At 37.8% G+C, this 21,336-nt stretch overlaps 2 protein-coding genes across 3 annotated transcripts; one reads left to right on the plus strand and one right to left on the minus strand.

Moving 5' to 3' along the window:
• The first annotated feature begins 2,039 nt into the window (after positions 1–2,039).
• Positions 2,040–7,133, plus strand: LOC131016243 (protein TIME FOR COFFEE). 2 transcript variants are annotated; one of them, XM_057944898.1, is made up of 12 exons: positions 2,040–2,381; positions 2,477–2,842; positions 2,976–3,112; positions 3,214–3,409; positions 3,509–3,800; positions 3,913–3,973; positions 4,047–4,133; positions 4,254–4,407; positions 4,505–4,571; positions 4,645–4,708; positions 4,798–5,145; positions 5,239–7,133. In XM_057944898.1, exons 1-12 carry the CDS (start codon positions 2,285–2,287, stop codon positions 6,715–6,717), a joined length of 3,348 nt encoding a protein of 1,115 aa, XP_057800881.1. In that variant the 5' UTR covers positions 2,040–2,284; the 3' UTR covers positions 6,718–7,133. The 2 variants fall into 2 exon arrangements, with proteins under 2 accessions (XP_057800881.1, XP_057800882.1); XM_057944899.1 differs by having other exon boundaries at positions 4,254–4,383.
• Positions 7,134–11,951: 4,818 nt separating this feature from the next.
• On the minus strand, positions 11,952–13,748 carry LOC131016245 (fatty-acid-binding protein 1). Its single transcript, XM_057944900.1, is given in 5 exon segments — positions 11,952–12,254; positions 12,459–12,550; positions 12,812–13,061; positions 13,348–13,627; positions 13,629–13,748. Coding segments are annotated over 5 exon segments (867 nt in total). The 5' UTR covers positions 13,734–13,748; the 3' UTR covers positions 11,952–12,114.
• Positions 13,749–21,336: the final 7,588 nt, after the last annotated feature.

The following is a 21,336-nucleotide window of genomic DNA, read 5'->3' on the forward strand; positions in this document are numbered from 1 at the left end:
GGATTTACAAATTTTATTTTCAAAATGAATACTTATAAAATAGTGAAATTAATAGTCGGACACGACGTCACACTATAAGCTATGGAAGATGATTTCAACAGAGGATATTTGGATGATGTGACAAATATTTTAATGAGTTAGTTTAAATTGAGAAGATTATATGTTATTTTAATTGTCACGGGGAAGAAAATTGTTACAAAAATTGAATTGGAACGTTAAATTATTTAAAATATAATTTTAGTATTCATTTTACTTATTATAATTCTTTATTTAAAAGTTAACAAAAATATTTATATAATTACTATTTTGTTCCTATATAGTCTCTTAAAAATCTTATAAAACAAATCCTAAAGAAATATAGTCCCGTTGATATATCAGGAGCATATCTTTCGATTTTTTTATTACCTACAATTATTCGTTTTCTATAACTAAGAGGAACTGGACTGAATTTATGTCCTGTTCAGTCGTATGATTGAGAAAATATTTTATTTCTATGCAATAAAAATGATTTAATCAACATGAATTACTTAACATTCAAATCGCTCCTAATGAAAACTAGCTATGACCTATCTATTCAATCAATATAAGGGCATCCACATCGGCTTATGCATTCGAAGGGATTCGAGTTATTTTTCGGATGAGTAAGCTGATGTAGGTGGCTACTTATTCGAGCCTTATTCATTCAGATGAGTAAGGCTCGTCCGTCTTTATGTAAAACGTGTGCATGCACGCGCCATTTTTAAGGGGACTCGAGTCTGAGCATCCACAATGGAGAGTAAGGGTGGGCTCTTAAACGTTGTTCACATCATTTAAGAACCCACCTCCACTATGGAAGCGCCAACCCTTGGCTCTTAAATTTGTAAGGGGGGAGGGGGCTCGGAAATGGAAGGTGCATAACACGCGCCCATCCAAATACACTTTTGAGCCCGGAGCGCTGGAGCGGGGTGGGTGCGCGAGCTGACGGTGCGGCAATAATGGAGGGCGCGGAAAATTGGGTCTTGAGCCGAAAAACGAGCCCCCATTGTGGATGCTCTTACTCAACAAATGTAGGGGATCGAGTCATAGCTTATTCATTCATTTTTTATATGAATGAGTCGATTTGTGAATGAGTCGATCAATGTAGGTTACTAACTCATAAGTGGTTCACTCTTTAAATAAGTAAGCTACTTAATGAACGAACACGTGGATGCCCTAAGTAAATTAAGAACACCAATATATTTATATTTTAAGTGAATCATGAAAAAGAAAGATCGGAAGATAATCTCGTGAAATGACGACTATATCTCTTAGAAACTATTTTATTTTTTATTACTGTGCAATTCTAGAGTGGGGCTATAAGGATAATATAGTAATGATATAAATATATTTTAAATAAAAGACTACAGGGAGTAAAATAAGAATACACTAAGCTACCACCTATCGACATAATAATTTTGAACTAAGGCAATATTGTATTATTATCTTATAAATGAAATTAAATTTTAAGGTGGAGAACGAATTATAAATCTTGAAATTTCAATAACGAATTACCAAATTCAGACCACAAATTCATTGATACAATAAAGCATGTTGAGGAGCACGAATTAATGTAGTGGGGTTAGGTGTACACTTTTTAATTGAAGTTTGAAAATTGTAGTAAGATTTATATTTCTTAATATTTTTAGGTTATTTTGGAATACAAAGATACGATATATTAGGGATTTGGAAATGAAATCTGAACCCTGTTCGAGAACAAGTGGAATTGAAATAAGGTACAAAATAAATCACATCTGTCATATTAAATCGTGAATAATTTATATATAAAGAAGGAAAAATAAGGAGTTTATTTTAAAAATGAGGAATAAATGAGCAACGTGGCAGTGTGAGGCCCGGGAGCAGCTTAGGAAAGCGACAGTTGTGCCATGTTGGCACCGGTTGATCTTGGCCGTTGGATGAAGATTCGATCGGACGGCGCATCAGACGTTTCGAGGGCGAGAGAGAAATCGATGCCGTCCAACCCGGCTCAGGAGTAGGTTTCGCGTGAGAGTTAAAAATAACAACAAACTACAGATTAGATGAGACGAGAGAAGAGAGAGAGCGCACAAAAAGTGAAAAATAGGAGAGAGCACACAAAGCAATAAGAGAGAGGAGAGAGATTTTCAACGAATTCAGTTTCGTTTTGTGTGAATCTCGGAGTGTGCTTGCAGTTTTTCGGAATTTCATTTCATCTGATTCTGTTCATTCCACCGGCGACAATGGTGGAAATCCGGTGAATTATGAGATTCACGGGAGGAGATTTGCCGTGATGGAGAGGAACAGAGATTTACGAAGAGCGACTGTCTCGGCCGCGAACGGTTTGCCGAGAAGACGGCAAAGGATTACTACTCTCAGAGACTCAACCGGTGAGAAAAAATCCTTCGGAAATCTCTAGATTCGATAATTATTTCGATTTTTATTATTTTGTGGTTTTGTAATCCTTGTTTTTGGATGTTTACAGAGCAGGATAGACAGATGGAATTGCAGGAAACAGTGAGGTTAGGAGATCGAGAGCAGTTACAGAAGAAGGACCGGGAACGAGAGTTTCCTAAGAGAAGAAGAATCGATAGGTCTGCGGCGCAGCAGAGAAGTGATGGCGGTGAGAGTTGCAGAGAGAACGAGAGTACGGATTCGAGTGACGAAGAGTACTATGAGGAGGAAGAGGAGATGAGGATTCATCAGCATAATAGGGTAAATCAATTCTCGCCAACGTCTTCTTCTCTGTCAAATAATCGCCGGGGCCTCCGCACACTCCGGTCATCGCCGGTTCTGAGAGCCGCCGCCGATGAAATGTTCGGTGTTCCCGTACCGCGAAGAGCTCGCTCTTGTAAGTATTCGGAATATGTGGTCAAGTCGTCACCATCATCCTCTTCTTCTTCTTCTTCTTCTTCTTCTTCTTCTTCTTCTTCTTCTTAATGTTGTTGATTGCCTTGGTCAGTTTTAATTTTTATTTTCTATAGCTTCGGCGAAGAGGTTGCAAGAGTACTGCAATTTAGGCAGTGGAGGCTTTGGCGAGGACTTGAGCCATCGGAGATTTTCGCCGTCGCCTGCGGCGGTGAATCTGATTGGTTCTGGTGACTCAATGAAGAAGAAGATGGTTAGTTGGTTTTCAGATTTTGTTATTCCTACTACTTCATTTTTGTTTTAGGAATAAGCGCTTTGATGCGACGGCTAACTGACGTGGAAATTACTTGGCAGAAATCTTCAGAGCGAAGAGCGCCGATTCAAAATCCCAATCATTCGACGATTCAAGATGATATTGAGATCGAGGTTGCTGAAGCGCTGTTCGATCTGATGAAACAATCTCAATCGCAATCCCAATCCCAATCCCAATCCCAATCTTCGCAAAGACAAGAAAAGCTTGACAGAGATAGATTGAACACAGCTGGCGACGGTAATTTTTTGTGATTTTTATTCCGATCTATAATAAGAGTGAGCGAACAATTGTTATTGCAAAAGATTTTTTCGTAACTGTGGAATTGGTGGATTACAGAGTTAAAGATATCAAAAGCTGATGGTGGCAAAGATGAGAATAATGCCTTTTCAGTTCAAAATGAGCCATCAGTAAAAGTGAATGCTGGAACAGATTTGGGCGACTCGATGAAAGAGCTAAAGAAAGAAGGAAGGGTTGAGAAAGAGAGATTTCCGGATGACCCAGCTCAAGAATTAGTGAGTGGAGATGGGTTTGTGAATAAAGTTAAAGTGGGGTCTCCAAAAGAAAGCGAATCGCCATCATGTGTTAAAGTAAATGCTTGTGATATTCAGGATCCGACATTGACAAAAGCGTGAGCATCCCTAATTTTTGTTTCCATTAGTTAATTATATTTATTTCAGCCGAGTTTCTCTCTCTCCTCTTACCTCTTCTAACGGCATTTATGGTTGGGCTGGCCGGAGCAGGCATTATGACGCAATTATTGTTGAGGCTAAGAAGGAAACTAAGCTGGAGATTGATTTGATGGTGAGTACCTCAATAAAGGGTTTTTTTTTTTTTTTTGGCTTATGATTCTCAAATTCTAATGACTTGTCGACAGTCATCTCCCTTGCCGTCTTCGCCGGAGAGAGAGGGATTGGTCGATATGGGGACTGATCATGGCGTGATGGCTCAAGCTGGTCGAAAGGCATACTGATTTTTTTTAATGCGCATTTCTTTCTAATTCGGTTCTTGTTGTTTTTTTTTTCCTCTTTTTTATTTGTGGGGTAGATTGACTGATGTTTTTGTACTTCTAAATCCGATGCAGAAGAGCGAGGTTGCTGCTAAGAATGGTCGCTTGGCAGTTCCATCTGGAATGCAGGGAGAGAAGATTGGAGCTGTTAATAGCGATCAACGATCAAACCTTGATGTTGAGAAGAATAGCCATCAGCAGCAAGGTCGGAAGGAGAATAAAAATCAATGTAACCCATATTGAATATTGAGTATTTTTGGTTTCAAGAATTTGAATACATGAAATTTACTAAGGTATTGATTGCTTGATTGTCCGTTCTACTGCAGCACCAACTTCCTTGTTGCCTTTCCCTATTGGTATGAGTAGCTGGCCTGGTGTTCTTCCTCATCCAGGGTGTGTAACGTATAATCTCATTTCTTCTTTCTTTTTAATTTCTGTGGCCATTGCTGAATTGTTTCATATGTAGATTTATGCCGCCTGTGCAAGCTATGCCTATAAATGGAATCGCAAAATCTTCATTGATAATGCAGGTACTTTACAATTTACACTGGTGTCTTTGAAGCCGATGCTCATCTTATTTGCTTCAATTGGATTATTACATTTTTCTGAAACTGTGCAGCCCCCTCAATTTAAATTCTCCCAGCCTCGACCAAAGAGATGCGCCACACATCAATACCTCGCGCAAAGCATCCATTACCACCAGCAGCTCATCAAGAAGTCTCTATCAACTGGTCCCACTGGTTTGTGTGGAAGCAAGTCACCGAGCCTAAAATATACATCACCGGCACAAAATTTCATCCCCGCAAACCCATTTCTCGGAGAGTTTCAAGGAGGGCAGAATTTAGCAACTAGTTCTGTTGGAGGTGGAAAAGATAAGAGCTCCGATGCTGCTGTGGCTTTAAATGCCTCAAGCACTAAGTCTTCTTTTCAACAAGCTTCACACCCAGTCTCAACTTCTAGTTTCTTGGTAAGCTTGTTACCCCCGTTTGTTCTTTGAATTGTTCACCATAATTACAATGCTAAATTTAGAATCTTATGGTCGTTGTCTTGATGATTGTAGCATGGCCACGGTTTTCTATTGCCTTTTGGGCACCATCAAACAACAATGATGGCACCAACTAATTCTTCTGGGTCTCCTCAATCTGCAACCTCAGCTTCAAATGCAACTTTGCTGTCTACTTCAGCTGGGCGGCTTCCGGTCAACTTTCCTTTACCTAATGCATCAACTGCTTTGAGTTTGAACCATCCTATGTTTCCTTCAAATGAAGCTTCCCCATACATGACCATACTACAGAACAATGGTTGCTCGATCCCTATTTCAACAAACATTTCTATGCCTCCCTTTAAAGGAGGATCACGCTCAATGCCCTTCTTTAACTCTTCTTTGTATCCGTCCCCACCATTTAATCAGCAGCAGTTCACCACTTCTCATGCTTCAGCCCAGTCAGCTTCTCAAAATACCAACTTGTCATCACAAAGACAACCACAGTCCAATGCTAAAACCAGTGAGAATAAATTCCCTACTTCAGTAACTGCAAATCTGCAGTCAGAGAAGCCTTCCTACTCATCCAGCAAGTCTGATGCTGAGATTAATTGGAAAAATGGCTTTGTGTCTCACTCAGCAAAACCTAGTAATTCACCACAACCAATGAACTATGCAACGTTTCAACCTGGACCGGTTGGTGGTGCTGCTGCTGGTAATAAGCAAATTGATCCTCCTCAACAGGGTTCCAAGGGTAGAGTCGAGCTGATTCCTCAGGCATATGCTTTCTCTTTTGGTTCAAATGCTTCTGCAACCCCAGTGCTCAACTTCTCATCCATGGCGCAGAGCACCGGTATGTTTCAGATGCTTCCTGACATGTCTATGAATGCTAACCAGAAGAATTTCCAGACGTCCGAAGTGAAGTCTGTAGCCAGCGGTGGTCAATCTTTTAACTACTCGAGATCAGATTGCTCAGAGATATCAGCCCTCTCCACCATGGGACCTCCCAAGTTTGATGGTTTAGCTCGAAATATGAATTTTCTTCCATCCTCCCTCAGCGGCAGCCAAACATTTCAGACGTCGTCTGGTGTTTCTGCCCCGAATTTTCAGCAGCATCAGCTGATTCAAGTCCAGGATCACCACATGCATCAAATGCATTTAGGGCGAACAGGTCAAGTTAAGTCTTCAACTCCTCACGACATTCATGGCTCTTTCCCTATGTTAGCGCCAAATGAGGCTCCATCGTTCCACGCCAAATGGGAGAATTTCCCTAGAAGCGCAGCTCCTGAGTCTGCCACCTCAAACATCCCTCAACTCAAATATTCTCAAGGCCAAACTCATATAAGTTTTGGTAATGGTCCATTTCAAGGACACCATCAGTTTGTGATGAAGAGCGAGTCTTCCATGTCAAGAAATGCGTCTTCCGTGGGCTCAACAACTCCACCACTAGCCTCCCAAGAGGGAGAAGGCCAGAAGTCGTCATCCCCTGCTTGCAGACGGAACGTGCCATCGATTCTAAGCACATGTCCCAGCCAACTGCCGGAGCTCAAGTACTGATGGTTTCTTGCATCCATGAAAGAAAAGAGCGGCTTTTCTGTGGAGAGGTAAGATTTCATTGCTTCTGCAATAATGAAGATACTACTATGTCATTATTAATCAGAAGCTATTAAAGCCACTGTGCCGTGGCTCTACGGCTGAGCGGGGCAATTCAAAATTTGAAATGTGGTTGGTGGAAGAGGAAGAGGAGGAAGAAGAAGAAGAAAAAGAGGAGTTGGAATAAGTGAAGGTGAATCAAAGTAGGAAAAGCAGACTGTTTTGTTGAAATTTTTGGAGGGTTGCAATTTTGATAGTGTTATTTATCAGTGGGCTTCCCTTGCTACTAATCCGATTGGTTTGGATGCGACACTCATGTGTTGTATGTATAGACTAATCTGTTACATATCATCAATACATATAAAATTCCATTCTTTCAATAATCTGTTTTTCCAAAGGGCGAGTGGGGCCTCTGGTATACTATATAATTCAAAAGAAAGTTAAAAAAGAGGGGTTCTGTTCTGCTTTTTATTTTTTTCTAATGTTGACATCTTATATGGTGTTGGTTGGTTGGTCGCCCACTTTTTTTGGTTTTTTGGGCTACTTAATTAATGTTTTCAACATGACATGTCAGCCTCAAAACGTTAATTTATGTTTGAAATTTTATCCCAAGTTGGCGTATTGCAATGGTTAAAGGTGGAATTGTTTTTGTTCTCTTTTTTCTTGAGACTCATTTGTCAGCATTCAACAAGTTGTATGCATAAGATTCAAACATATCTAATGCATTTGTTTTCATACGCACGCGCGCACATGTGTGATTGGCTCTTCGTGGTCTTGGCGTCGACTGCGACACACACGTCACCTAGATCAATTCTTCATTTGACAAACACTAAATTAATTTTAGAATAAACGTTTATCTTGAGTGATTAACTATTTTTAGTTTTAAAGGTGTGCTTTCTATGATTATAAATTTATCAGGATAAAAAAAATTTAAAAAATTTATTCTTTCCATCTTTTTCATCTCATGATCTTTAAGGTGAAAGTTACCACATTAGTATAAGGAAAATATTATCACATCAATTCCTCGTAATACTATTATGATGAATTGGAACGAAAATGAGAGAAAAAGGGGTGCCTGAATTTTTTTCCATCATGCCTATGAAAAATTGTCATTCTTACAAAACATGTGAAAATTGATGAAACAAAAATTACGAGATAAGTAAAACAACGAAGAACACGAGAATTTACGTGGTTTGATCATTAAGATCTACATCCACGGGTGGATTTTGAAAAAATTTCACTATACTTTGTGTGTTTACATTTTACATGGTGATGAGTGAATTGAGAATTCCCTAAATTAATAATAAAATGTCCTACTTATAGCCTAGATTGCACAGGTGCGGGGGGGCGGGTGCGGGAGCGATATGATTCGGGTGCGGGGATACGGATTTTCAAAAATTGTAGGGTGCGATTCGTGAAGGATACGTCTATTATATTTATATATTTTATTACATATATCCAATCAAATATATATATATTTATATATAGGTATATATATTGAAATAATAGAGCTCTGCCAAATACACTATCTTGATAATAGTGCCTAGAACTTAATAGCTAGCCTTTTGTTGAGTTAGTCAAAAGTGCTCTGCCAAAAGAAAAAAAAGGCTCCGCAAGCTTTCGACTTCCAGTTTTGAGTCGGTTGCTTCGTGCTGCCAAAGAAAAGCCATATGCCCTCACTGCCTCTCTCTCTCTCTCTCTCTCTCTCATCTGTAATCCCTTCCCCAAACACTCTCTCTCTCTCATCCAACAGCTCGAGCAGCACCACCTTCGTCCAGGCCTCTGCGTTTCAGGGATGGCGGGGATGAAGGACATGAGGCCGGCACTCGCCGTCGTTTGAAGGCCGAACAACGGCAGGAGGTCGCCGCCCCTACCGCCGCCGCCCTCTGAAATCCGACGACCGCAGCTTCTACGAAGCCAACCACCGGAAACCACCGGATTCGCGAGATTGGCGCACCCGATTCGCGAATCCAATTTTTTTTTTTTTTGATTTTTGGGGGGATTCGCCAGGTGGCGAATCCCGTGCGAATCCCACGCGAATCGCGCCCGCACCCGCCCCCCGCGCGAATCGGATACTGCACGGGTATGATTTTGCGCGAATCCGTGCAATATAGCTAGCCATAAGAGTAAACCTAGGGCACGTGGGCCTATTTAATCCCTAAGGCCCATTAATTTAAATAATTGGGCCTAAGCCCTTATTACACGGGTCATGTGCTTGGAGTTGAGTCGTTGAGCTGCCAAGATAATTCTCAATTGATAAGGTCAGCCCTGTCAAGTCAGCGTTGCACAAAATATTTGAAATAATAATAATAATTGTGTCATAATAATAATATAAAAGAAAGATTTTAGCCATGTTAATTGCACAGCATTGATGCAGATTTTACTCCTCATCAACTACTCCCCCTTGGTCAACAATAAATGAGTGTTTCTAACGAATTTCTTGTTGCTTTGTGACCTTTGATTGTTAGCCATGATAGTTTAGCTCCGCCACTCGTTTAAGACGAGATGTTTTCACTTTGCAGCATAGCAAATTCAAAATACTTTAGCCCTGCAACCTTGTAACTCGTCAAACATAAAAAAATATCAATTAAAACAATAAAGATAAAATATTCCGACATTGCACATTGTCAACACATAAGAATTTTCGGTGCTGCCAATAAATAAAGATAAAAAAAAATTTCCTTAATTTTAGAGTCGTGGTCGCAAACTTGATTTCCCCCTTGATTCTTGAACATCGTCAAACGTGATCAACTTTAATTTCTTGCGCCGATACTTGCCCTTGATTCTTCCAAGAATTTCACTCATCTTTGGATGAGGTGGAGCCAACTTTGCCATTGCCTATTTTTCAACATACTTGTACTCCTCTTTAGATGAGGTGAATCAAATTTTGCCTTTGGACATCTTCCACATATTTTGCTCATCTTTTGGAGATGTGAAATCAGCTTTTTCCATTGGGCATTTTTTTCAACATATTTTCGTTCCTCTTTAGGGGAGGTGAAATCAAAGAGAATGAGAATGCACCCTAAGAGAATAATGCACCCTAAGTGAGAAAAAAATTGGTGAAAATATATGTTATTAAGCCTTTTCCATCAAAGATAATGCACCCTAATAGAAGAATTTTTTTAATGCCACATTTTCAGTGGGATATAAATGAAGTAAAATTAATTTAAATCTTAGAAATAATCAAGAGCTTTGAAATATCACAAAATTTCAATTCACCTAAGTAAATTAGAAATTAATCTTACTATTTTTATCTATTAAAAAGTTAATACTCAAAAGTAGACACCTTTAAGTGCTTTAAAAATAGTTACTTCCTCCGTCCCACGAATTTTGATGCATTTGTTTTCGGCACGTGAATTAAGGAGTTGTAGATTAGTGTTTTAAGTGTGTAGGTAATAAAGTAGAAAAGTGATAAAGTAGAAGTGTGTAGGTAATAAAGTAGAAAAATGATAATTAAGTATAATTAAGAACCCCTTATTTTTTAGCTAATTATTACTATAGTTAGAAATGCATTAAAATTCGTGGGACGACCCCAAAAAAAAATATGCATCAAAATTCGTGGAACGGAGGGAGTAATATTTTGATAGTGTATATGATTTATTTATCTATTTATTTATTGTTGTTTCGAAATAAGGGAGCGATAGAGTTTGATTTCTATATTTCACTATTTACGTATTAAAATTTGCATTTATTTGAATATTCTTTGGAGACTCGATAAGTTTGTATCATTTGAATGTTTTCATAGAGACTTGATAATAGTGTATATGATTGCTCGGGTCAAATGAAAAAGTATCACGAAAATTATACTCAGTCCGTTCCATAAAAATATGCATAGTATAAGATAGGCACGAGTTTTAAAAAATCATGTAAAGTATAATGTGAGTGGAAAAAATGATCACAATTGATTGTGTTTAATGGGAGAATTATTACTATAAATAGATTATACATATTTTTATGGGATCGAAACGGACGAAAAAGGAAAATTATGTATATTTTTTATGGGACGGAATAAGTAGTTATTCAGTCGCATCAATAAATCATCTATTATAAAGACATAAAAATAGTTGAACGTGAGTAAATATGCATACTTATCGAATTATCGAATTTTTTAAAAATAATATTCAAATCAAAGCACATTTATTTCGTCTATCAAATTGAATTAATTGAAATAACCAAAATAATTATCTTAATTATTTCGATCATTCCGAATTTTCTTCAAAAACAATTAAATACACTAAACCAAAAACTTGTTCTACAAATAAACAAATTAACTAGGCAAATAAATGTATATCAGTATATGTATTTATAGTATAATTATTGGTAATTCTAAAGAAAAATAATTCATACACATCCAATTACTACTAAACTACCAAAATTTTAATTTGATTTTAATCAAGTTAATCGAACCAAATTTAAAATTTCGATTTGATTTGTTTCAATTTTTTGATTTTGGAGAAATAAGCTCACCTCTGTTAGAAAGACTATCCTTTATAAGAGGTCTTGAGCCCATTAACTCATAGGATATATCCTATAAGTATAGTTTATGTAACACTCTCAAGGTTTGCTTATGAACTTACTTGAGCTTAAATAAGATTTGTAAAAATAGATTTAAGTCTAAATAAAAAGTCCTTCTGTAAAAACAAGTACTTTCTAATAATATCTGTTTAAATTTATATATATAAATATATTTTAGAAATTAAAATCAATAAATATTTAATATACTTGGTATAATGTAATAATTTTGCATTAGCTCCGAGCTAATTTGATCAATATTCCTTTTCGAATTTCGACCATTCCAATTAAATTGATCAATTTCCTTATATGAACTAAATATAAACTAAGGAAACATCTAATCACTTATTCACTTTATCACCAAACACACTTTTTATTTAGGCGTACCACCAAACACATTTAAAATACTAGTTTCTTAAATTTCGTATCGAAAAAAAAAAATTGATCAACTTAGTTGGGACGCTTCAAACTTAAACTAATTTAGCTATTGAGCTTCTTTAAACGAGCTTTTATGAAGATGAGATCCAAATAGCTCACAAGTGGCTCTGAAGACCCACTAATTGGGCTTTCCATATCCACCAAAAAAATGGCATTTCCTTAACGTTTAGCACGAACATCTTTGTAATTCCGATTAATTATCATTTCACTTGTCAAAATAAAAATACAGCCATTTCACAACCCAAAACCTAATAAATTTAGTACTCCATTAATCATCAAGAACAAGTATAGCCATCAAAACTAAATATAAATTCTTTTAACCATGCAAATTTATTCTACAGCTACATCCCTCAATACAGATGGCTTTTTTAGATAGTTCAAACTGTAATTTAGACTTGAGATCAGAACCATCTATTTTCCCAAGAGAGAAGCCAAGCTCACCACGACGTCTTGTTTGGCTTGTTGATCAAATGGTTCGTTGCCAACGTACAGATCCAGGATTGATCGACACAAGAGCTTGCTCTGGATGCATCCAGCCTCCTTTCCATCAACTGCACACATGCAAAAATGGAACCGCGTTACCAAGACTTTGCATCATCACCATGCTAATGACAGAGAAAACAACCCTTATCAAACATATAGTTGTTTAGGTTGTAAGCACAGACAGTTGTATAATTCCCTTAACGTGCACAATTTGAAGAGATTGTTTGAGATACATTCAAGAAATTTAGAAAGACAATGTATATATATCTTACTAGTTGTGCGAAGAACATAGTCCCGCTCCCTAGACAGATCAATGATGGAGCCCTTGGGTAGTTTATATTCGTCTTTGAATTGAGCTGTGAATCTGCAGATTAAACACCCCCACAGAAAATCAATGACGATATGATCACCAAACTCAGCACAAGTCATTGGTCTTAACCAATGTGGATGAAAATAAAGATTGGAAGAAGCTGCTGCAAGCACTTCACTAGTAAACTGCTAATGCATATATAGAAATAAATCTAAACCAGTTCTATAAACGAAGGCCGATACATGGAGTGAGACGACATGCGTGTTGTGTTGCAATATCAACAAACTCAACGAGTAGATGAAAACAGTAAGTCACCTTTGTAGCAGTTCTTTGGTTTCCGATCCCCCAAACTTCTGTAATCTGCTGCCTACAGACTCTTCAAAAGCACTACGAACAGAACGAATGCTCAATCTTCCATACACAATCTGCAGCCTAATAGTCATACTAACATCACACTCCATAAGATCCTCCTTCAAATTTTCATTTCCCTTTAATTCCGTAGCAGAAACATCTCTATATTTCTCACCAAGAAACTTCTTTACATCGGCATCATCAGCATATACACCTATAAACAAGGGAACAATTATGATTATCATCTTTCTTTCGAAAGAACCTTTTTAGCATAATTTGATCGAACAAGTGAACACCAAGCAACATTTTCCTACATCACACACATCAGTATATAATACCATCACCTAATTAGGGATTTTCACTGTTTCAACTCCGATTTCAAAACCAAATAAATAATTCAAATATAGTGATTACATTAGTGATTACAATGTTATACTATAAATTAGCAGAATTCGTAGCAATTGAAGAAATATCGAGCTCAAAATGAAAGAATGCAGTACCAAAAGCATAGACATCGATGTTCTTCAACCCTAAAACGGCTTTTCTCCGCAGGCCAATTCCGAGAAGCCGCTGGGAATCTCTGAGAACAGAAGGAAATGACGCTCCAGTCCTCGGCTCAGAGACCGGCGACGCATTTCCGGAGAGATAAAGAGAGCCCCACATCGGGCAAAGGCTACCTCTATTAGAAACCAAGTAATTCAATGCGGTTCGAGCAAGCGGGCTGTCGGGGTTCTGTGAGATGGCAATGCCAGATCCAGCGATCGATAAAGCGGCGGCGGCGGACGGAGAGTGCGAGAGATAAGGGGCGAGGCGAGGCATTGGAGGCGGCGGAGGGGGGCGGAGTTGGAGGCTGAGTAAACGAGAAGGGGAAGCGGAAGGATACCATTGTTTTACAGTGAGTTTGAGGTGGTTGAGACGGTTGTATACTGTCACGTGTGGCTATCATTGGGCTGCGCTATCATATTGGCCCATTATTCTTCAGGCCCAATTCTTCCTGGTAAACTACCGTTGTCGCAGCTGGCGGCTCCATCGATCTTCCCTTTCTATTCCTTCATTTTTTCTACTTCTAATGCTTCTTTAATTCGTAAGTCAATCTGCTGTATTAGTGATAGTTATTGGCTTGTTGGGCTAAATCTGTTGGCTTTTCAGCCCAAGCAGTTATAGATCTTGATCCAATGGTAATGATTAGCCCACTATAAATAAAATCCAAATTCCTATATTAAATTTTTTATGCCCAATAATTAAATTATCTGGCCACCTCTTAAATAGATATAATTTGGCCCATTTAAACGAATATTTGAAGTTCATTTACTTCCCAACAAATGTTACCAATTAACAGGAGAGTCAATCGGGCCAGGCCACTCGGTTTCGGGCTAGCTCATTCGGTTTCTGGTTATTTTCGGTTCGAGCTAATCAGGCTTTTTTATTTTTCAGGCTAAAATCTTTCGACCTTGACCCTAATCCACTCGGTTTCGGGCTAACCCGTTCGAGCCCACAAGTTTATGATTTTTTTATATGTTTAATTTTTCTTATAGATAATCATATTTTTGTAATAAAAATATGTCGTATTTTTTAAATCAAGACATTTCGCCTTATTTTAGATACAAAAATTAGTGTTATTTTAACATAAGTTTATACAATATCTAACTTTTAACTTCGTTTCCGATAAAATTGTATATAGATTTAACATAAATGATTATCTTTCTTTGACTTTTATATCATAGATGTTTGTTATTAACCGTTGAAAAAAATCAAAACATATTCTACAAGAATCAAAATGTTATTATTTTAATTAAAAAATAAAGTATAAAAGTTTAAAAATCAATTATTAAGAAAGTGCTCGGTTAATCAGGCCAACCCACTTGGGCTTGGGTTATTTTCGGTTCGGGGCATTCGGGCTAAAAATTTTCAGCCCTAAGCCTCTTTTTTTATCGGTCTATTCGGGTCGACCCGTCGATTTCAGACTTTTTTGACATGACTACCAATTAATAAAATAAATAGTAAATAAAATTAACCAATGCATATTTCCTCAAAATAATAATAATAATAATAATAATAATAATAATAATAACCAATGAGTATACTAGCTGAGAAAATTCCTACTTGTAAAATTTAATTTATCCCAAAGTCTTTTCTCCAATTATTCTTATATAATAATTAATATATTTAATTAATTGTAATCGGTGTTTTAAGTCTGTTGGTAAGACGCTTCCCCTCCAACCAATAGGTCGGGGGTTCGAGTCACCCTAGGAGCTAGAGTGTGAGTGAGTTTTTTCCTTTCTTTGGTTGTAACAATTTAAAAAAAAAAAAAAAAAAACTATTAAGAAGGCACTAACTTAATTTTAGGTCGGGCTACTACTACTAGTATTATTATTATTATTATTATTATTATTATGAATCGTCCACGCAATGACCGTCACTTTCCATGGATGTTGTATGGATAATAGTCTATTACTCAACAAAAAAGAATCCACACTCATATCACATTGAACAATAATAAAGATACCTCTAACTAGTATTCCTTGGAATTTAGCAACTATGATTACTATTATTTAACAAGAAAGCATCAAGCATTCCAAAGATACCAAAATCCGTCTTGGAAACAAACACATTCTACTAAATCAGTTTATGCCAACTTATCTTTTACTAACCCTTTTTGTAATAATAGTTTTGTTGGTGTATTATTCTTTAATTTTTAATTTTAGTACATTGCTGCTTGGTTAAAAACCTTATTAATGAGGAGTAGATTGTGGGATTCCTAACATCATGACACGTGTACTTTAGCACGACTGAGTGTTGAGGCGGATTGATCCAGCATTGTGGGTGATGAAATAATCCCTAAGATGAGATGTGCTAAAAACATCGCGCAGTGACAGGGCTGCAACTCAAGAGCGAAATAGGGGCGTGCGAGAATGACATAGCTGTGTATTTCCATTCCTGAACTAAGGGGGGGGGTGTATTCGTTGTGGATTTCCACAGACTTTAAAAAGTCCATGGAATTTAAATTCCATGGAATTCACATAGATTTCAGACGACTTTCAAAGAATTCGTGGTTGGATTTCACCCCGATTTTGACTAATTTTCGAAGACTTTATGGGATAATTTTGGAATTGAATTCCATGAAATCAGCGCCCGCGGAGTCCCAACACCGCTGGAAACCCAGCGAGCGCTGGAAACCCAGCGACCGCTGGGTTCCAGCGAGCGCTCAAACTTACTGAAGAAATTAATACACGCTCAAACCCAGCGACCGCTGGGTTACGTTGCCCGAATGATGATTACAGTCGACTCCTTCCCAGCTGCAACAGTCTAGTGATGCAGACCAGTTCAAGGGCGGTGCAAGCAGAGATGCTCATGTTAAATGATGATAAAGAATCATGGCCGAGTTTACTGCATGAGGCGTCGCCGTTATGCACAAAGCAAGTTGTTATTATGAGTAAGGTTATTTGAGAATGGAAAGATACAGCGCCATGGTTCTGCTTGTTTGATGAGAAGGAAGGGGGACTACTCAGAAGCATCGCAGAAACCAACAACACAAAGTCGAGAGAGAGGATTCGTGGACTTTGTTTTTGGTTATGGTCTTTGATTTAAGAGAGGGAGCAGTTGAGTGCGAGCCTTCTTGTAATTTATTAAGAATAGGTCTATATAGGTAGCAGTTTGATTGAACGATTGTTGAGTTCCAGCGCTCGCTGGCTTCTTGGCCGCGGGCGGTGGAACTCAGCGCTCGCTTAAAATTTCATGGATTTCAATTCTTGTGGTTCTTGGCCGGATTTCGTCGTGTGTATTTTTTGGATGAAATCCATGAAAGTCATTCCGGATTTTAAGTCAATGGAATAACGAATACACCTAGATTTGTATGGATTTTAAAAAGTCTTGAACGAATACATCCAGATTTATATGGACTTTTAAAAGTCTTGAACGAATACACCCAGATTTCTGCAGACTTTTAAAAGTCTTGAACGAATACATCCAGACTTTTAAAATCCATAGAAATCCATCAAATTCCACAATGAATACACCCCCCTAAGCCATCGCTGGGAGAAATGACAAGGTCCGACATTTACTGACAATTGCTACTGTCTATATCTTTAGAAGTCGTTAGCTAGTACATGAGGGGCGCATGTCTTGTATAGGAAAAGACTGAAATAACCCCAATATGATTCTCTATATATATTTCCTCCATTTGTATTTAGAGATTACGTAATTCAAATTAATAAAACAGTCTTGCTCTTCCTTACTTTTATCTCTTTCGGTTAACAACAAACAGGTGATTAAATCTATCACAAACTGTAGAATCTAGGCCTACTTTTCTGAATTCAACAACTAGCGCTGTCTGTGGAAATTAGAGAGTATAAGATGTGAGATGCTTTGGTGTTTTACGAGAGAAACATGTTTTAAATCGCTTTTGAGGATTTCCCAACAGAGTTCTACAGCTCCATACGATTTACGTTCGGCTAGAAAGTATTAACCCTCTGAATATTTCACTTATGTTGGGAGGGTAGTGATTATTCTAAAGGTCGGGAAAAGTATTGTTGTTGGGTCCCGGAAGGTTTAGAATAGGTGTAAGGGGGGGGGGAATACACCTATGGGCTATTTTTCGAAAAACTTGTTGAAGTTAACTGAAATAGTATAAACTAATACGAAGGAGAATGACTGATGAAAACAGTTAACAAAAACATCAATTAAACAAAGGTTGAAGACTGATACTGAAATAACTTCAGCAAATTGATTTCAGTTAGGCACACGACTTTAACTGATATTTGCGTAAGACTTATGTCTTGATTTTAAAACAGATGAGTGTTATGAATCTTACTGATTATCCGAAGATTTATCAGTTAAACTAATAACACTGGCAGCGGAAAACTTAACTTTTGAAATAGCCTTTGATTAACACGTAGGTTATAGTTTCGCTTTACAATTAATCAGTTTCAGTTATAAACAAGTTTGTGCACAGATAAGAAGGTAAAACTTAAAACGATAAACAACAAAGGATTTTTACGTGGTTCGGAACAAGTTTCTACATCCACGGTCAGTTAAACACACTGACGATCACTCTGGGCTTGTGCTTGCGGGTGCACAGCAAACCTTAGACTGAAAATACAATTTCCAGTACTAACACTCTGGGTTGGATTTCTCGCTCACTCTTAGCACGCTAAGACACAAAAATGCCTTTACCAGCGGGTGGCTAACATCTTTTGGAGTCAGAACACTAGTCTGAAATCCTCTCTACTCAAACACTCTTTTCGCTCGGTTGAAAGGAGGTTCGAAGTACCAACTAGATTACAGAGAACATACTCTCTGTAATTAGGAACTTAGGCTTTGGATTTTTCAAGATATTTGCCTAAGAGACTAAGAGAATGTATGAAATCAGATAACTGATTTTAGCTTTGGGTATTCACTTCTTCGATTCAAAACTTTGAAGGCAGTGAATGGCTGAGTTGCGAATTTGGAAGAGTTTCAGCGTGTGCGTTTGAATCGGTGAAGATTGTAGTGTTCCTCGAGCTCTATTTATAGGAGAAGTCTTGAATAGATCCGTTGGCTAAGATGGTCTTCAAAAATTCATCCGTTGTGAGAGTAATTTGAATTTGGCTTAGGCTTCAATCTTCGAGATTCCTTAATTTGGTGAAGAACGGCGTCTCAGGTACAAGAGGTAAGACGCCTCTGAAAAGTTATCACAAAAAAAGAATACTCTGCAGAGAAAGAACGATCTTCAATATCTCAGCATTTAATGCGGCTGTACTTGAAGGTACATGGCTTCCTTTATAATCAGGAGTTTCAGTCCGAGGAAGAATGTCAACCGATACTTGACTTGAGTATCAGTCCGCTAAATCCACATAGCCTGCATTATTACTTAAGCCATAACTGATTCTTCAGTAAGCAACTCGATCAGTCAAACATCAGTATTTGACTTGGCCTTTTCACAGCAAACTTCAGTTGAGGTCTTCAGTCTTCAGTCCTCAGTCCTCCGGTCTTCAGTCTTCAGTCTTCAGAACACTAGATAAACTAGAAAATGAACTCCAACACTTGAGTTCGGAAAGTTCTAGTCTATTACAAAGAAAACCTAAGGATTTTGGTATCATCAAAATTAGGGCTAGGATATTTCATTAAGTTCCCAACAATTGTGCAAGGATTCATAATCATATTGGAATTCACTCCGCGTACTTTTTATGGTCTTTCACCTGATTTTGCTTGCTGAGGGTATATATCATGTCTGAATTTTTCATTGTGTGATTTGGATTTCTCATGTTATGATGATTTTAAGGACACCTCGGTTGTATTATGCCTGTTACGTGCATTGTTCCCTCTTAGATTGTTGGGAACTTAATGAAATATCATAATCATTGTTTTGATGATACCAAAATCAATAGGTTTCTTTTGTAATAGACTAGAACTGCTTGAACTCAAGTGTTAGAGTTCTTTTTTCTAGTTTAGTTGCTGTTCTGAAGACTGAAGACTGAAGAACGAAGGACTGAAGACTGATGTTGCCGACTGAAGCATCAGATGAAGAATCAATTTTTGACTGATTACTTAATGCGAGCCACGTGGAATCAGCGGACTGATACTAAAGTCAAGTATCAGTTAAACATTCTTCCTCGGACTGAATCTCCAACGTTCAAAGGAAGCCACACACTCTAGAAGTACAGCCGCATTAAATGCAGAGATCTCAGGATCGTCATTTCTCTGCAGAGCTCATTCCTCTTTGGTGATTACCTTTTCAGAGTTGTCGCATCTCCTGCTCTTCAACATAGTTGTTCTCACCAAACAAGGAACCTTGAAGATTGAAGCCTCAACCCAAGTTCAAATTACTCTCTAACGGAAGAAATCTTGAAGACGTTCTCCGCCAACGGATCTATTCAAGACGTCTCCTATAAATAGCGCTCGAGGTTCACTTCAATCTTCTCCGATTCAACGACATAAGCTGAAACGCTGCCAAAATTGTTTCTCAGCTAAAACCCAGACTCTCCAAAGTTTGAATCAAAAAAGAGAATCCCAAAGCCAAAAATCAGTCACTGCTGATTACATATATTCTCTTAGACCTTAGGCAAATCTTGTTTATCCAAAGCCTAGGTCAAACTAACTCCAAAGAACTTGTTCTTTGAAGTTTAGTTGGCAAGTTTTCAAACCTCCCTTCAACCTACTGAATCGAGTGTTTGTGTTGTAAAGGAGTTCAGAAAGGTGTTCTGTCTCCGTGAGGTCCTAGTGCCTAGTGCGTACTAGGAGTGAGAAATTCAACAAGGTGTGTTGGTACTGAAGATTAGATCTTCAGTTGTTTCGGTTGTGTGCACCCGCAAGCACACGTTCAGGTTTGATGTGCACCCGTAAGCACGAGTGTTGGTTTGCAGTGCACCCGTAAACACTTGCCAGTGAAGTTGTTGGTCTGATCAACCGACCAAGGATGTAGGAAGTGTTTTCCGAACCACGTAAAAATCTCTGTGTTATTTACAACTTTCAGTATTTACTTTCTTATTTGTGTTATTCCCTTCGTAAACTGAAAACTGATTAATCGCAAAGACAAAACCTTAAGACTGACAACGTGCTTAACTCACAGGCTATTGCGAAACAAAAGTTTTCCGCTGCGTGTGTTATCAGTCTAACTGATCTGTCTTCTGATAGTCAGTAAGATTCATAACATCTCTGTTTATCAAACTCGACTGAAGCCTTACGTGCATCAGTTAAGATCTTTGACTTAACTGATAACTCTTTATTGAAAAGTATTCAGTATCAGTCGTCAACCCTATTTTGGTCAAAACTCTTTTCTGTAAACAGGTTGTGTGAGTTTGTGTTTGAAGTTTCGTTTTGATCTCTTGTAAAGATCGAAAATAGCCTATAGGTGTATTCCCCCCCCCATACACCTATTCGAGACCCTCCAGACCTAACATATATCTAACTAATGTATTGTTTGTTTGATGGTATATGGGCACTATTCTTCTATGTTTTTGTGGTTCGTATTTTTATGCACGGAAATTCTGAATTTCTTATATATATATATCGCATTGAATCTGGGTTTTCTCGGTCTTCTGCATTAATTATATTATGACATTCAAATAGCCCTGTCATATCGCAATGGTGAGCATTTATTATTTAGATTTTCATTAGGATATTTTGCAGGAGCCGTATATTGGTCACCTGCTTATTCTTCATGATCGTTGTTGTACGATATTAATGGCTTCCTTGAAAATAGGATTGTACGATATTAATGGCTTCCTTGAAAACAGGATTATGGAAAACACTACTGTCACCAAGAACTTGGGTGATGACTTCGAATAGAAGGCCATAGGTTACACTACTAATGTGTCAGAGGTTGACAAGGTTGCTAAAGGCACTAGTTCTACACCATCGGGATTTACTAGACAGATACCTACCATACAACTAGGAGTATGCATCGGTTCATAATCGAACCAACAAACACACATTTTAACAAACCAAAACCAAATTGAGGGGGGAAATGTACAAATCGAACCAACCAACATATATGAAAAAACCGATCTGAA

Source organism: Salvia miltiorrhiza, chromosome 3 (assembly GCF_028751815.1).
Source record: "Salvia miltiorrhiza cultivar Shanhuang (shh) chromosome 3, IMPLAD_Smil_shh, whole genome shotgun sequence".
In the NCBI taxonomy this organism is placed as follows: Eukaryota; Viridiplantae; Streptophyta; class Magnoliopsida; order Lamiales; family Lamiaceae; genus Salvia; species Salvia miltiorrhiza.

Excerpts from the sequence above, each read along its gene's own strand:
- LOC131016243 (XM_057944898.1), top strand. The coding sequence starts at position 2,285 with ATGGAGAGGAACAGAGATTTACGAAGAGCGACTGTCTCGGCCGCGAAC. Across the intron at positions 3,801-3,912 it reads GATCCGACATTGACAAAAGC|GCATTATGACGCAATTATTG; the intron begins GTGAGCATCCCT and ends TGGCCGGAGCAG. Across the intron at positions 3,974-4,046 it reads AGCTGGAGATTGATTTGATG|TCATCTCCCTTGCCGTCTTC; the intron begins GTGAGTACCTCA and ends ACTTGTCGACAG.